We start from the raw sequence: 18,435 nt of genomic DNA on the forward strand, positions 1-18,435 counted from the left end.
AGAAGGGCCACCCGGTCCACACGGGGCACGACACCGGTCGCCGCAAAGTGCTCACCGCACTCCTGACGTTTCAGGTGAGGTCCAAATGGTCACCTGCTTGCAAGTGCTGTCGCCTTGATCTCCCGCCCTCCAGAGATTACACCGCACCTGCCCGGAACGTTGGACCATATGTCGTCCATTCCACTCTCGAGACATCATTCTCCATTATAAGCGCCATCCCCATCTGGCAACCACCCTATCCATTACGGCATCAACCTCGGGGCCCAACGATACGCAGCAGAGCCACCCAGTCGACACGGGGCATGACATCGGTCGCTACACAGTGCTCACCGCACTCGACATTTCAGGTGCGGTCGTACTGGGCACCTGCTTGCACGTAGTGCCGCCTTGATATCCTGCACTCCGAAGATTACACCGCACCTGCCCAGAACGTTGTACCATATGCCGTCTATTCCACGCTCGAGACATTATTCTCCATGATAAGCGCCGTCGTCATCTGGCGACCACCCCTATCCATTAGGGCATCAACCACGGGACCCAACGATACGCAGCAGAGCCACCCGGTCCACACGGGGCACGACACCGCTCGCCACACAATGCTCACCGCTCTTCTGACGTTCCAGGTGCGGTCGTACTGGTCACCTATTTGCACGTGGTGCCGCCTTGATCTCCCACCCTCCGAATAATACACCGCATCTGCCCGCAACGCTGGACCATATGACGTTCATTCCACGCTCGAGATATCATTCTCCATGATAAGCGCCGTCCCCATCTGGCAACCACCGCTATCCATTACAGCATTAACCACGGGACCCAACGATACGCAGCAGATCCACCCGGTCCACACGGTGCACGACACCGGTCGCCACACAATGCTCACCGCACTCCTGACGTTTCAGTTGCGGTCGTACTCGTCACCTGCTTGCATGTGGTGCCGCCTTGGTCTCCCGCCCTCTGAAGATTAAACCGCACCTGCCCGGAACGTTCGACCATAAGCCGTCCAATCCACGCTCGAGATATTCTCCATGATGAGCGCGGTCCCCATCTTAAAACCACACCTATCCATTTTGTCATTAATCACGTTATCCAACGCTACCCAGCAGAGCCACCCGGTCCACACGGGGCACGACACCGGTCGCCGCACAGTGCTCACCGCAGAACTGACGTTTCAGGTGCGGTCGTACTGGTCACCTGCTTGTAAGTTGTGCCGCCTTTATCTCCCGCCCTCCGAAGATTACACCGCACCTGCCCGGAACGTTGCACCATAAGCCATCCGTTCCATGCTCGAGACATCATTTTCCATGATAAGCGCCATCCCTATCTGGGGACCAGCCCTATCCATCACGGCATCAGCCACGGGACTCAACGATACGCAGCAGAGCAACCGGTCCACAGGGGGCACGACACCGGTCGCCGCACAATGCTCACCGCTCTCCTGACGTTTCAGACGCGGTCGTACTGGTCACCTGCTTGCACGTGGTGCCGCCTTGGTCTCTTGCCCTATGATGATTACACCGCACCTTCTCGCAGCGTTGGACCATATGTCCATTCCACTCTCGAGACATCATTCTCCATTATAAGCGCCATCCCCATCTGGCAACCACCCCTATCCATTAAGGCATCAACCTCGGGACACAACGATACTCTACCACAAGTTTATTAAGACCAAGGATCCATGCGTATTAAAGGAATATAAATCATTTAGAAACAAACTGAACAGAAAACTAAAAGTGCATAGGAAATTCTATTTTCATGCCGAATTTGACAGCTGCTCGAATAAACCTGATATTTTATGGCAGAAGTTAAATGCCCTCTTGAATCGTCGCAGGTCATCTCCGCGTGTAGAAAAGCTACTTCTTGGTGGCAAAGAAATATCGGGAATTGCTCTAGCAAATACGTTTAACGATTATTTTGTGGGCTACTCCAATAGTTGTGCATCGACTGATATTTCGACATTACTGCCTGATAGAAATCAATTTTCACTTTTTTTTCGCCCTTTTACGGAACTTGAGGTACAGTCAGTTTTCCTTTCACTCAAAAATAGCTCAAGTTGCGACGTAGAAGGCATGCAGGTCCGGCCAATCAAATATGTGCTCGATATTCTTTCTCCATATCTCACTTGTATCTTTAATATGTCTTTGGCGAGCGCTATCTTTCCGAGGAGGATGCAGATTGCAAGAGTTTCGGTCCTGTTTAAGAAAGGTGACGTAAACGATATCAAAAATTACAGGCCTATTTCTATTTTACCGGTGCTATCCAAGGGATTAGAGAAGGTAATACATATGCAAATGTCTAATTTTTTTGATAAGCATAATCTTATTTCCTCTGCCCAGTTTGGATTTAGAAAACGCCGATCGACGGAATTAGCACTACTTGAGCAAAAAGAATTTATTCTGTCGCAGTTTGACAACAAGAATTTTGTGCTCGGCCTTTACATAGATTTCACTAAAGCATTTGATTGCATCCATCATTCCATATTACTTGAAAAGCTTGAGACTTACGGCGTTCGAGGACACAGTCAAAATCTCATAAAATCGTACCTAGATCATCGCCATCAATATGTACAAATAGAGAACTGCCGTTCAGATTTGAAACAAATCAACAGAGGTGTTCCTCAAGGCAGTATTCTTGGCCCGTTCCTTTTTATAGTCTATATAAATGACTTAGTCCATATCTACAGAGATGCAAAATACATTTTATACGCTGATGACGCTAGTATATTTTTTTCATCACCTGAACCTAGTAGCCTTCAGAATAAAGCCAACTCTGCTCTAAGATCCCTTCATAAATGGTCCGCAGCAAACAGGCTACAAATTAATACAAAAAGACAAAAGCCGTAATTTTCAGACCGAAATCGAAGCAAATAAACAGCAGTCTAATCACCCTTCTTTACGAGAACGAAAAAATCGAAATAGATAGTAGTGTTAAAATACTTGGAGTTATCTTCACACAAAATATGCTTTGGGATGCGCACATTGAATCTGTGTCAGGGAAGCTATCTCGTGTTGTTGGTATGACGGCGCGACACAGAGCTATATTACCTTTCAATATAAAGCTTCTTATTTACAATACTCTTTTTTTCTTCTTTGTATTATTTTGTATTGGTATGGGGTACCACGACACGTACAAATCTTGAAAGAATACATATACTTCAAAAAAAATTGTTCGAGCACTTTTTAATGTACCGTATCATTCCTATACTTCACAGCTATTTTCGAAAGCAAACATAATACGCGCGTTTAATCTTTATAACTATAAGTTAAGTCTGGCTTTCAAACGGGAGGTGAAAGAAAATCTCAAGTTTTTTCATGAATTATCAGATCTCGATAAAAACACACATTCCTACACCACCCGTTACACAGAACCGTGGAAAGTGGTCGCTGCGCGGGTAAATTATTCCAGGCAAAAAGTGTCATACACACTGCCAACCCTTTTAAATTCATTTCACAAATCAGGTATAGATTTGCATACGATTTCTGTACGAACCCTACGCCAACATTTCATTAACAATCCTTGCTTACAATAACAACTAAAAGTGTTATCTTGCCTTTTGTTGTTTACCTGTTGTGACTATCAAGTGTGCGTGCATTAATTTTGAATATTGTGCTTTCTGCGAGTTTTTTGTTTTGTTTTTTTTGTTGTTGTCCTATCGCTGTCTGCTTTGTAGGGAGGCTGCGGGCTTCAGTCAAGTCGCTTGTTGTCAAGCTGCTTTTATCCGCAGTCTCCCCCATCACTGATGGAAATAAACAAGTTATTATTATTATTATTATAACTTATTTGTAATCACTTGATCCTTTTATTTTTCAGGGTTTACAGTTGCAGTGTTGCGTTCATTGTGCCTATGTTATCATAACGCGTGCTTTTACACAAAACCAGTTGTAACCACTTTCATGTGTAATGCCCTCGGGCCTTTAAGGATGAAATAAATTAAATCATCCATCTTTATTAGCTCACTTCAATAAAGTTCCAATCAGTACCCAATACTCCCGGCATAAAGGGGTCTTTAACAAAATACAACTGAGCTGAACGTAAACGCGTTCGTGCAAGCATTCTCGGCCCTGTACCAAGATGGCGGCACAGATGGTGAGCTGAGCATCCTCCCGGCGCTTTGTCACTTTGCCATCGGCAGGCCAAGTGTAGCGTGACGCCGCAACAGTGTGGAAGAGCGTTCATCTAATCTTTTTGGAGCTATAGGCTGAGTCCTCGAACAGTGTGACTATTGATCCAGCCAGCTTGCATGCTAACGGGAGAGGTAAAAGTTCCTTAGTTTGGGTTCTTGATACATGCTGCTAATTTAAATCTTGGTGCCACGACTGTATTCCATCCCCCTGTCCTCTAAGCTGCGACATTTAAATTAGATGATACGAAGGCACACATTCTATTTCTAAGTGTAGACGAACTAACGGCGAGAACTTCGATGTTTCAACTTGAGTGATGAAGTGTTGTGTGAGACAGCTCGCTTTCTGCCAAGGCCGGAAGCAAAACCTGCCCACAAAAATGAACTGTGGTTTAACTACTCTTGAACCTGGGTACAGAGCGAAGGCTGTGGCGTATCCAGCTTCTAGACGCGGCTTGGCATCTGTAACGTTGAGTGCGTGCCGGAAAACTTCACTACTCGCTTAAATGGAACATCTGTAAATTGCACGCTTATAATTAAATACATCCATGAACCTTCAGTATAAAATTCGAAGATACGTTTCTCAGACATTTGTGCATTCACTGGACGCGCGCCATCTGCTGGACCATCGCCGGAAATTGTGTGTTGGGGTTTAGTTGGCGGCGCATGACGGCGCTTTGACTGCACGCCATGCATCAAGGAAATTCACAAGAACGTACTTCGCTACTCGCTTATTCGGGATATCTGTAATTTACACGCTCATAATTAAATTAATCATGAACGCCTCAGTAAATGTCCCGAAGATACGTTTCTTAGACATCTGTGCATTAAGCATACGCGCCTTCATTCACTTCAAAGAGTCGAACAGTCGTGGTTCTCATCACGTATGCCGGAGGCCCGGGTTTGATTTCAACCTAAACTGAAATTTTCTTTTATTTTTTTATCAGTTAAGGCCGCTTCAAGGTCATATCTGCGCCGTAACATGACCTTGAAGGTTTGTAAGTGAGAATTGGAGCTTTCGCTCCGAAATGCTACTGGCACCACGGTACGCAAAGTAACCTGACGGGTTACGGGACGAGCGAGAATTTCAAGCCATGTGTGTCGTTTCTTGTGACATTGCACAGACGTCATCATATTTGTTGTGAAATCTTATCGTAGCTGCTTTTCCAGTGGCAAGACGCTTGTTCCTGTGCGTTTCTTTAACGGCTGCGCTCGAACAGAAGTTTCAGCAGTGATTATCAATATCAGCTCGGCAATTTCGCTTTATTTCCTCTGCATAGCCCCTTGAGCTCACTGTGAAAGCAACCTCAGGTCTGTACCTGACTCAAAATGCTCATAAAAGACAACGCAGCAGTGACCTCCGTGCATTGCTCTTTCACGCTTCGGGCGTGATGCTCCGACGGCTGTGAAACAGGGACCACTCCTGCTGTGCCAGCGTTGATGGAAAGGGCTTCGAAAATGCCGCAGGCAGTAAATGTAAATAAAAAAATACTCCAAGACGTCTTATGAAATAAGTCAACCGTGAATAAAACGACGTTGTTGGTCACAGCGTGAAATTTTCGGCGTGATTATTTTCTGCGTGAAAAGTAATTCAACACAAGGCATATTAAAAGAACCACATGCCGCCGGAAGAATCAGTATCAGTAAGGAATCATACACGACACGACGAGGTCCTCGATTCAGATATCAGCGGCAGCATGTGGTATCCTTCTTGTTCTTGTTTAATAGCCTTAATCCACAACATGATTACGCTACTAATTTCTAGCTGTGATCAACATCGCTGTTAAAAAATTAACAGTTAAGCCTACCCTTTCCTTAGATTCAGTGGCTGTCGGCATCTCTCAAAATCACCGCAATCTCTGGTGCACAAACAACGGGATCTACATGCCAAAAGTTGGAATTTTGAACTTTGCGAATCACTATAGGTGAGGAATATATGCGGTATTTTCCTTTTCAAATGTCGCCCAATATAGCATGAAATGTCCGACGCGACTGTGTGTCACAAAGTTTTCAAGTACTTGCTTGGTGATTCAGTTGCAATCGTCTGGCTGAATTTTGAACACGTGTTTTCTGGGTCTAGTCACTATCTCAGTTTCGAAAAACGTGGAGATACGCAGAAGAGTGCATTCCCTTGTGAGCGATTCTTGAGAGTGATCCCTTGTAATTCTATCGTCTGTGGCTTCACTAAAGCTAGCTTGCGGACATCTCCGCTCCACTCATACTGTTAACTATTGTAATATGTTAGTGATCCCCCCTTATGTAATGACCAAACATAAATGCCTTTAACGGTCAATAATATAGTAACAGTGGAGACACTGAACACAATGACGAGCCTTTTTTCGGCCTAAGAAGGAGTGACTACGGTACTTTTGCCGCGGCTGCCCGGATCACTCTAGTTAGTGCGTACAGATGTCATTTTATGCGCGGAGCACATGTAAATGATGTGCGAACTATGTACCGGGAGCGGAATGGCTTTTTTTCAGACAAAATAGAGTTCTGCAGACTGCACAACAAGTGTCTTTGTATACAGAAAATTATGGAAATAAGCCTCTCATGTCCCTACTTTCGTGTGATCTGACTCCACCACGCGGGAGCCGCGAGGCAACAAACTGCAGCAGCCTAGCCGACGGCACCGAGAGCCCATCGCGCTATACGGGTCACCGTACTACGCGTACGAAGAGAAAGCACTCCTCCCTCGATTGTACACACGCCGATGTTGTCACGACATTCGCGGGGCTGTGCATAAAGACTTTGCTAGAACAGAGTGGGTGATGGCGACGCCGCAAATGTAAAACAAAATTAGGGGGACACTGACGTCCCGCCTCAAGTGTACGACGCGATAGCATCAACGAGTCCCTTGAGCGAACCCCCTTCACACAAAGACGCGGACACCGAGAAATGGAAAGGCGACGACGTGCATGCGCCACCAGTGGGGCAGCGGAGTACATCAATGGGCGATTTTTGGTGGCCACCGCATGCCGGCGCCACTATGACACGTTAAGCAAAAAGGATACTGCCACAGTGTTAGCCATTTACTGGCGCCGCCATGCGGTGGGACAGCACCCGCTGGTGTTCCTAGTCTTCTCCGGCTCGTGCGTTCGTTCGCTTAGTGTGTCTGCCTGGCTAGTCCTGGTGTGGCCTTCTGCCCTTTCTGCCGGCTTTCGGTGACATCTTGGTGCAGGTGCGGAGTAATTTCCCAATGCACGAAGAGCTCCCGGGTGCCTCCGACAACGCCGAGCTACACCCCATGGACACGACACCCGTCCACAAGGCAAGTCGCCGCTTGCGAGGCTTAGATCCAGAGTTCCGACCCCTGACGGCACGACCCCGCGCAATGACGTCCACTGCGGCAAGTCAGACCACCGAGAATGCCGCCAGTTCCCCACCGCTGCTTCTTCATGCGCCTCGCACTCCCGCATCGTTTCAAGGCGACAGTGAGTACTGTATAACTTCTATTTTCATTATTCTGTTTGGCTGTTGTAAAGGCCTACTCACCCCTTTATACAATATGTGTGTCGCCGTGGAAATATGTAACCGCACGATTTTTTCATCAACTTGTTATTACTACTGCTATGTTTGCATTTATATTAGCATATTGATTAACAATATAGGAGGTCCCAGTACAGTCGCTGACTACGGGACCTCCTTCTGTATATATTGATCCAGGCTGGATTTCCTTCTTGTATAAATAAACATGATTCTGATTCTGAAGTTCGAAGACGTGGAAGACTGGTGTGCCAGCTACGACCTTGTCGCTGCGTTGTGGGACGAGGACCGCAAGCTACGCAATGTCTATTGTGCCCTGGAAGACTCCGCCAAGACGTGGTTTGAAAACCACGAATCCGCTATGCCCACCTGGCAAGACTTCCGGCGACAGTTGCTCGACACCTTCGGCAGCAACGAACGGAAGGAGCGAGCTGAAGTTTTCCATAATGCGATACAGCGCAAATAAAGACGGGGACGAAGCGAGACAAGACACCACAGCGCTGACTTCAACTGAATTTTTATTGCGGAAAGGGGATATTTACACAGGAAATGGAAGGGAACGCATGATGCCGTTCCCTTTTATTTCCTGTATAAATATCCCCTTTCCGCAATAAAAATTCAGTTGAAGTCAGCGCTGTGGTGTCTTGTCTCGCTTCGTCCCCGTCTTTATTCGCGCTGTATCGCATTATGGAAAATTACCAACTAGCCCGATCTGCCACTCTTGCGAGCTGAAGTTGCCCTGCAATCCCGTGCGCAGCGACTAATAGAGCGTCGCCACGTTCGTAGAAGGCATGACGCGGCACTTCAACCGCGCAGACCCTACCATATGGAAGGTACGTCATCTTATGAGAGGAGTCAAAAAGCAGCTTTTCGTAGTACTTGTGCGACCCTCCTAGCATAGTGGTTGACATTGATCGAGAGGCGACGAGCATGGAGCGCGCCTTGCAGCAGAGGTTCGCGCATTACGGCCGTCCGGCGAATATAACTGCTATGGACGCCAACATGCCGCAGCTTGGAACCGAGAGTGAGGACCTCCGCGAGCTTGTCAGGAGCATTGTGCGCGAGGAGCTACAGAAGCTTCGCCCAGTCGAGCAACACCCGGTTGTCGGAGCCATCTCGGATGTCATTCGTAACGAAGTACATCGAGCGGTGCAGCCAATGGCCTGTCCCCAGCCGCTGCCTGAGCCGTATGTCATGACGTACAGTGAAGCCTTGCGCAGCTCTGCGCCAGCACCACCGGCGTTTTACTGCCCTGCTCCTTCTGCACCGCATCAACGCTTTTCGACTTCGCCTGCCCTCTCCGACGCACGACCACCCCTCAGCAAAGCACACGCGTGGCGCACATCGAACCACCGGCCTCTGTGCTTCCACTGCGGTGAAGCCGGCCACATATTGCGCCACTGCCCGTATCGTCGGATGGCCGTCCGAGGGTTTTCACCAGACGCACCCCGGCCACGCTATGGTGAACGACCCCGTGACATCAAGCAGTACCTGTCGGCCAGCGTACCCCCTGCGCCTTCGCCACAGCGCCCGTCCAGGTCGCCGTCGCCCCGTCGGTTCTCTTCCCCAGGTCGCCAGCCGTCCATCCGGCAGTCCCGTTGTCCACGCCGTGAAAATTGAAGACGGCGACCTCTGGGGGTAGGACCGCCCTTGCTCCGCAATTCAAACAAGATTCTCCACTCGCCGACTTGACCATTCAACCCGATCTTCCACCTGCTCCGACCACCTTCCGACGTCCATTACAGCCTCTGCTCGACACCCCATTTCTACGAACACCCCGACCCTCCACTCTGGAACCTTCCACGACGCGCGTTCCAGAAAATGACGTTGTTTCCGCCTAAATACCGGTCCTCCCTGACAACCACCACGTGACTGCCCTCGTCGATACCGGCGCAGATTTCTTCGTTATGAGTCGCGGTCTTGCTACCCTTTTGAGAAAAGTGCTGACATACTGCACGGAAGACAAACTCGGACCGTGGCGGGCATGTGGTGATGCCGCTCGGCGTCTGCACCGCTAGGATTGAGATTCGCGGTATCTTCACTGATTGCTTCGCTGTGCTGGCTGAGTGCTCCAAGGACCTGATCCTCGGTCTCGATTTTCTACGCTTAAAAGGGGCTGTCATCGACCTCCGCGAACTCATGGTGACGTTCTCCGCTCTATTCACCATAACCGACGACAGTGCGCCAGGCAGACCAGTTTTTCGCGTGTCCAACGACCAGATGACTCTACCACCGCATGCCAGCTTATTTGTTACGGTAGGCTGCGACAACCCCCGCGCGTCCAACGGCATCGCAGAAGCAAACTTGTATTTACTGCTGAGCCAACAAGTCTGCATCGCACGGGGTGTCGTTGGCCTGCAGAACCAGCGAACTGAGCTTCTAGTTACGAACTTTAGCGCCGAATACCGCCACTTGGCGACAAATATAGGCATCGCCTCTTTCGATTAAATTAGCGGGCCCGCCACCCACTGCGCGTTGTCAACGTCCCGGGACACCCCTCCAGGAGGACCTAGTCGAGCAGTTAAGGCTGACGTGAACCCCGCTTTGAGCACTGATCAGCATCGCCGCATGCAAACCATCCTTGACTCTTTTCATGACTGCTTTGCGACCACCTCTAAGGTCAGGCAGGCGTCCATAACGAAACATCGCATAATAGTTGATCACAGTGAGCAGCCTATTCGTCATCACCCCTATCGAGTGTCGGCGAGAGAACGTGAGGCGATACGACTTCAGGTGGACGAAATGCTCCGGGATGATGTCATACAACCGTCTACAAGCCTATGGGCTTCGCCCGTTGTGCTGGTCGCCAAGAAGGATGGGACACTGAGATTTTGTGTCGACTATCGAAGACTTAACAAAATTACCAAAAAGGACGATTACTCGTTACCTCGAGTCAATGACTCTTTCGACCGGCTGCGTCATGCCCCTGACTTTTCTCCTCTTGACCTCCGCAGTGGGTACTGGCAGATTGAGGTAGATGAACGGGATCGCGAGAAGACAGTGTTTGTTACTCCTGACAGGTTGTACGAGTTCAAGGTGCTCCCCTTCGGCTTGTGTTCCGCTCCTGCCACTTTTCAAAGAATGGTGGACACTGTCCTCATTGGCCTCAAATGGCAGTCCTGCTTCGTCTACCCTGATGATGTCATTTTTTCTGCCGCCTACGACGAGCATCTCAAGCGCTTGAGTGCAGTACTGGAGGCCATACGATCGGCCGGCCTCTCGCTGAAACCAGAAAAATTCCGCTTTGCGTTCCAACAGCTGAAGTTCCTCGGCCATGTCGTGAGCGCTGAAGCTGTTAGCCCTGACCTCTACAAGACGGCTGCCGTCTCTGCATTTCTGCGTTTCACACCCCCACTGATAAGCTTGCTGTGCGCCATTTTTGGACTCTCTGGGCCTATCACCGACGTTTTGTGCGGGACTTCTCCCAACTAGCCGAGGCTCAAACTCGTTTGACAAAGGACGAGCAACCTTTCATCTGGGCCCAAGAACAGCAGACGGCCTTCGACGACATGAAGAACCACCTACAAACTACGCCCTTTCTTGGCCACTGACGAGGAAGCGGACACGGAACTACACACCGATGCCAGAAACGTTGGTCTGGGTGCCATCCTCGTTCAATGGCAAGATGGTGTTGAGCGTGTGATTTCTTATGCAAGCCGCACTAAGTCGCGATCTGAAGCGAATTATTCTACCACGGAAAAGGAGTGCCTTCCTGTCGTTTGGGCGGTAACGAAATTTCGCCCATAATAGTATAGTCGCCCATTTCGAGTCGTAAGTGATCACCACTCGCTTTGTTGGCTCGCGAACCATAAAGACCCATCAGAGAGGCCAGCGCGTTAGAGACTCCGCTTGCAAAAATTCGATGTTACCATCGTGTACAAGTCAGCAACAAACACAGCGACGCAGACTGCCTGTCCCGTGCTCCTCTCCCGTACACCATTGCTGACACGGAAGACGATCCCGCTTTTCTTGGCGCCTTAACCACGTCCATTCTTGCTGAACAACAGCGAGATGACGCAGAGCTGCGACCCCTCGTGGAGTACCTCGAAGGCCGCACCTCGTCGCCGCCACGCTTCTTCACACGCAGGCTGTCGTCGTTCTGCTTGCGGGGTGGCATCCTCTACAATAGAAACTATGGTCCCACGGACACTACGTACCTGCCCGCGGTTCCAACGGTGCTTCGAGACGAAGTTCTGCACGCATGCCACGACGACCTATCTTCCGGCCACCTCGGCTTTTCTCGCACGTTGGCGCACATACGGCACAAGTATTACTGGCCCCGGCTTGCTACACTTGTCCAGCACTATGTTAAGTCTTGCCGCGAGTGCCAACGTCGGAAGACACCACCTATGAAGCCGGCCGGCCTATTCAAGCCCATTGATCCTCCTCTAATTCATTTCCACTAGGTCGGCATGGACTTGCTGGGACCATTTTCGACATCACCACTGGGCAACAGGTACATTATACTTGCCACCGACTACCTCATCCGGTATTGTGAGAAGAAAGCCTTTCCCTGCGGCACCGCTGCCGAAATTGCGAACTTTTTCATCTTTAACATTGTCCTCCGTCGCGGTGCCCCTGGGGTCGTTTTAACTGATAGAGGCACGGCTTTTACGTCAGCCCTTACTAAGGAAGTTATGCGTCTCAGTGGCACCAGTCACCGTCGAAACACTGCCTTCCTTCCTCAAACAAATAGACTGACTGAGCGACTCAATAAGACTATTGCCGACATGCTTTACATGTACGTCGACACTGACCACAAGAACTGGGACCAGATTTTGTTTTGCGTCACGTTCGCATACAACACTGCTTTTCAAGAGACAACGCGCTTCACGCCGTTCCGCTAGTTGCACGGTCGCGAAGCAACGACTATGCTGGACGCAGCGTTACTGCCAGACGTTGCACGTCCCTCCGTCGCTGGCGCTGAAGAGTTCGTTCGGCACGCAGAAGCCGCCCGCCAGCTAGCTAGACAGCGAACCCGTACCCAACAGGAAAGCGACACTCAACGTTATATCCGACCGGTATAACCGATGGTATATCCGACCACGATCTAGTGCTCTTCAAAACCAAAATGGCACATACAATTACATGCAGAACAACGAAACTATTTTATGACTTTGATAACGCTCGGAGGAGGAAACTATTCTAGATCTTCTTGAACAAGACTAGGACAAATTTTCTGCTGCGCGCATTGACAGCGACATGAGTCCGAATGACATGTGGTTGGATTTTAAAAATAAGTTGCACAGGTGTACACATCGGTACGTTCCGCTGAGGAATAAAAAAATCCACAGCTAGAGCCCTTGGATTACACGTGAAATATTTCATTTAAAGCGCCGTATAAAACGCCTTTCCCACAATATGTCAAAAGTCGGACACAGTACCCTGGCATCACTTCGCAGAGACTTAAGAAACAAAATAAAGGTATCAAAATTTCAATATTTTAATGTTAAACTGCACAAATTTCTGGTTAATGACCCACAAAAATTCTGGGCTCACCTAACAGCAAAAAATAAAGACGCAGTAAACAAACTGACAATAAATGTTGTGGACGTTAGTGATAACCAAAAAATAGCTACAACGTTTAATGACTATTTCTCTTCTGTGTTTCTGGTAGGTGATGACCGGACAACTGGTTTCAGATCAAGCAATCTTCATGTACTCGATCTTACTATAAGTAAAGCAGGCATTTTTTCCGCTCTTCTTCACCAGAATATAAAGAAATCATCTGGGCCAGATGACATTCCGAATACGTTTCTTTACAAGTATGCGGAATAGTGCGCGAAATACTTCTTTGATATTTTCAATGCTAGTCTGCATACAGGATAGGTCCCCAGTGACTGGAAACTGGCTAAAGTTGTCCCAGTCCATAAATCTGGTAATAGGCTCCGCGTCACAAATTACAGGCCAATAAGCTTGCTGTGCACTGCAGGTAAAGTAATGGAACACTTCATTTCAAAGCACATCACAACGTTCTTGGAGGAAAACAACTTTTTAGCTGAGTCCCAACATGATTTTCACCGTGAGTTATCGACTACGACACAGTTATTGCATACTACCAACAATTTGTTCTCAGCTCTTGATTCAGGAGGGCAAATTGATGCCATTTTTCTGGATTTTTAAAAAGCATTCGACCGAGTACTCCACTGCAAACTTTTACTTAAACTTAAGCACATCTTAGAAAATAAACAAATTCTGCAATGGCTTGATTCATACTTATCCCACCGGATCCCACCGGCAGCAGTACGTGCAGATCTCTGGTTAAAGTTCGTCGATCACTCCAGTGCTCTCAGGAGTGCCGCAGGGCTCAGTCCTCGGGCCACTTTTTTTGCTTATATATTTAAATGACCCCAAGTTCGATTCGCCTGTGCAGGGTCGTTTTTTTCCAGACGACTGCGTAATTTATCACAAAATTATCTCCGAATGCGACCAGCTAATTATACATAACTATTTAGGTTCGGTTAATTGGTGCAAAAAGTGAAAAATGTCGTTAAATGTTAGTAAGGGCTAACAAATGACCATAACCAGGAAAAAAGCTCCATTGAGGCACGCTTACAAAATTAAGAGCGTCTCTCATGAACGGGTAGATGAAATTAAGTACCTTGGCGCAACGATCAGTTCGAATCTAAGTTGGAGCCTGCATATTAATAACATAACCTCAGTGCATTTAAAAGACTATTGCTTTTAAAATACCGGCTAAAACATGCTACCACTAAAACAAAGCTTGTGGCGTATACTTCCCTAGTGTGTTCATTACTCGAATATGCTGACGTAGTATGGGACCCGCATACGAAAATGGATTCCAAATGTATAGAGCGTGTCCAAAAAAGAGCACTACGTTTCATTTTCAACGCCTACGGAAGACAGGTATCGATATCTGATCTTCTTAGCCGTTCCGGTTTACCCACCTTTGAATCTCGTCCCAAAATGCACCGCTTAAAAATGTTATTCGACAACGTCAATAATCACACCAGAATAGACTTTGACAGTTATATGCAGTTCAACAGAACACGACAAACTCGGCACAAACACGATAAAACAATTGTAGCTCCCAAATGCAGAACCACTGCATACAAGCTGTCGTTCTTCCCAAGAACGATGGTCGATTGGAATGCGTTACGTCGCGAAGTGGTCACCTTATCTTCAGCCGAAACATTTTTATCTGCAATCAACCCCAGCCGGTCAAGTTAGGGTATTTGATTCGATTCTGGAGTGTTGCCCTTGTTGCGCTTTGTTTTGAATTTTAATGTAGAGTGTTTGTTACTCGTCCATTATTTGAGTTGTTCACAGGAATTTTGCTGCCTGCCTGCAGGCCTTTTTTTCTTTTTTTTCGTTGTTGACAAAGCACCGTGCAATTGTATCCCCACTCCTGTCTTGGCCACCAAAAGGTGGCTGGCAGTATTGATTAAACGAAATCAATAAAACTTCACCACCGGGCGGTGCTTTACTACCCTGGCGATCAAGTTTGGGTTTGGACCCCAATTCGTCTGCGGGGGCGCTCCGAAAACTTCTGCGCCGCTACTTCGGCCCCTACGAGGTACTGCTCAAGCTTAGTGACGTTAACTACGAAGTGCTCCCCCAATAGTCTGTTCGCTCCTCCAGGCGGCAGGCGGCATCCGAAATCGTCCACGTTGCAAGGACGAAGCCCTACCACGCCCGCTAGAACTTATTCTGCCAAGTCCAGCAACACAGACTTTATCCCGGATTTCCGTGATTCTGCGGCATCGGGGCGATGCCGTTTCCAAGAGGAGGGGCAATGCCACAGTGTTAGTCATTTACTTGCGCCGCCATGCGGTGGGACAACACCTGCTGGTCTTTTTTGTCTTCCTCGGCTCGTGCGTTGGTTCGCTGAGTGTGTCTGCCTAACTAGTCCTGGTGTGCCCTTTCTGCCGGCTTTCGGTGACAATATGAAAGGCCGATATGCACTTCGCCACTCGCTTAATCACTACTTCCGTAATAATAACCTCTGTATTTACACACATACTAATTAGCCTACGATCATAAGAGAGCACTCAACGTGAAAGACCTATCTGCCTGAGTTTCGCTGCTCAACACCACCGACGGGACGACTCCGCATTTTCTTCTGAACGGGACCCTGTCTAGTTCAAACAACTCAAACCGCGCACAGGAAGCGTGTGTACTCACTTTGTTCCGGTCACTGTTTGAGCGAAGCGGGTCCTCCGCGGCGAGCATACCACTGCTGACGAGAATGCACACAAGGATGAAGTTTCCGAAGTAACTATGGTTGATTATCTTGTGGCAGAGGATACGAAATCTGCGCAGAAATGAAAGGCAGGATTGCGCGTGAGCGCTCGATAGTACACACCCGCGAGGAGCTACCGATCGTTGGTAATAATAAAGAGAACTCCAAAGGCTCTAAGCAGAGTTCATGCTCAAAAGTGATTCCGTGCTTGTCACGCAGACGGGCCACAAAATGAAGATGTAATAAACGCATTGCACAAGGTGAAGCATCCTCGAGGCTGCATTTTGCGCGCGCTCAGCGTAACTTCTTTGCCTTAAGGCACATGTAAACAAAATCGTGAGCTTGGTAAGTCCGCAATACTGCAATGGATTTAGATAAATGCGTCGTTTAGTTTAGTTTAGCATACTTTCAGTACTAGCCGCTGAACTCTGCATCCGCGTGACAACTGCTGCTTGCCCACCGAGGACCACGCGTGCAGACGATGTCTAAAGTGCTCATATTCCCCAGCTTGAAGGGATAGCTCCGCATGCTCGATACCATCCTCGCAAGGAAGGGAAATCTGAGTATTTCGAACAGTGACACTGAGTCTAGATTCATATTAGCGACACTTTTCTGGAAGTGAGGACGGTAGAATGAAGATGTTGAAACGGTGAGAGCGCCCCTTATTCGTAAATTCTATCAAATGCAGGAAGAAAACGATGCCTTTCGAGATAGAAAGCATCCGTTCCTACATATTTCTCTCTTTGCACGATGCTTTCACTAAGATTTTAGAAACTCCCCCACCACCCCGTCAGCCTCTTGTGTTGTGTGCGTCCTTCCTTCTAAGCGACATGATGTTATTGAGCTGTTCCGCCGCATGTCAGGCAGTCAGTCGCTCAAAACAGCAACGCGGAAAGGCTTAAGGAGGAAAAAGCAATTTAAGGAACATTTAATCGCATTACGTGAAGAGAATGCGATATCACAAAAATCTGAAGTCAGCTCGACCTGCTCCTCCTCCTCCTCCGTCATTGCTAAGCCTCTGCAGCATCCACATACTTCCTAGTCGCGCCCTCCGCTTCCACGGCAGTCGACACCACGCGGCGTTTGTTCTGGCTTACCTGATGACCGGATATGTCTAGACACGCCGGAACAAATACAAACGCCGCACTTGGCCATAGCACGTGACCAGCGCACGTGCTGCAAACTCTGGCATATCAAGTGGGCTCATGAGGTAACGTACCTTGTGGACCAATCGGTGTTCAGCAATGACACCTGACCGTATGACTTCATCACTGTCCCAACCATTCAGCGAGTTTTATGACTAACCACGCCATGTTTTTAACGTGGTTTTATTTATTTATTTACAAATACTGCGGTCTTAAGGAGACCAAGCAGGTGGGCATGTCGTACATTTTCTTCCGATTAACATCAATTATACATATGCTCTTGCGTTTAACATGTGAAAGAGAACAAAAGTGAACAAGCACGCATTTCAGTTTTGTAGAATGATCTTCACGTAATCTCAACAAAAATGAACTTGCATACGCTACCCGTCAGAATAATGATAACCTGATGGAAGTACGGAAAGAAACGGCACAGAATGTCACGACGCAAAGTACAGGAGCAGCGCCTGGTCAAAATTGTTAGTGCAAAAAATTTCAGAGGGGAAACCATTCCACTGACTAACTGTACGGGGAAAAAAAGAATCTTTATACAAGTTAGTGCGGGCATGTAAATGCAGCAAATTGTGAGCGTGACGGTGCCTTGACGCACGTGATAGATAACGTTGAATGTATGGCCGTCCGTTAAATTCCAGCGACTTGTCATACGTCGTGAAAGGAAATTTAAGTCTTGCTATACTTCTTCGCGATTGTAAGGTAGGGGTATGGTTTTCAGTTGTGATGGGGAATCAGTGGGCCTGAACTTCTTGAAAATGAACCTCACTGCTCGCCTCTGAACCATTTCAAGTTTATGTTTATGCTTTATATGAAAAGGATCCTATACTATGGCTTCATACTCTAATTTCGGCAGTATGTAAGTTCTGTAGGCTATAGCAGTTTCAAATCCGGAGGTGCTGTCTTCAGCTTATGACGATGAAAGCCGAGTTTTCGGGAGGCCGGTGCGCAGATGTTATCAATGTGTTTGGACCATAAAAAAGTGCTTCTAAACGTTACGCCTAGGTATATGTATTCTGTGACTTCCTTTGAGTATTATTGATACAATATGAAAATGAAATTGGCTGCATTTTGTACGTGACTCGAAGTAAGACCGTTTGTTTTCATTGTTTAGGGTCATTGACCAAGCCGCGCACCATTCGTTAAGTGTGGCTAAACTATTGTGCAGCTGAAGTTGATCGCCACGGCCTGTAACCAGTTTAAAGAGCAGACAATCGTCCGCGAACAATCTGATGTTAACATGAAGATGAACGGCACTTGTTATATCATTAACATAGATTAAAAAAAGAATGGGTTCCAGTCCGCTTCCTTGAGGCACTCCGGACGAAACAGGTAACACATTGGAGGCATGGCCATTAACATCCGCGAACTGAGTGCGGTTCGAAAGGTACGCTCTTATTCAGTTTATAATGAATGCAGGAAGGCCAAAATTAATAGGCTTTACAAGAAGTTTGCCGTGAGGAACGCGATGAAAC

At 47.9% G+C, this 18,435-nt stretch overlaps 1 protein-coding gene across 1 annotated transcript in view; it reads right to left on the reverse strand.

Annotated features, from left to right (window-relative positions):
• The window catches only part of LOC144106446 (muscle calcium channel subunit alpha-1-like), a 605,267-nt gene that overhangs the window by 132,513 nt on the left and 454,319 nt on the right, over positions 1–18,435 (reverse strand). Inside the window, exon 22 of the mRNA XM_077639259.1 lies at positions 15,749–15,878. Coding sequence (XP_077495385.1) covers positions 15,749–15,878 — 130 coding nt within the window. The remainder of the gene's footprint in view (positions 1–15,748; positions 15,879–18,435) is intronic.

Source organism: Amblyomma americanum, chromosome 10 (genome assembly GCF_052857255.1).
Source record: "Amblyomma americanum isolate KBUSLIRL-KWMA chromosome 10, ASM5285725v1, whole genome shotgun sequence".
Lineage (NCBI taxonomy): Eukaryota > Metazoa > Arthropoda > Arachnida > Ixodida > Ixodidae > Amblyomma > Amblyomma americanum.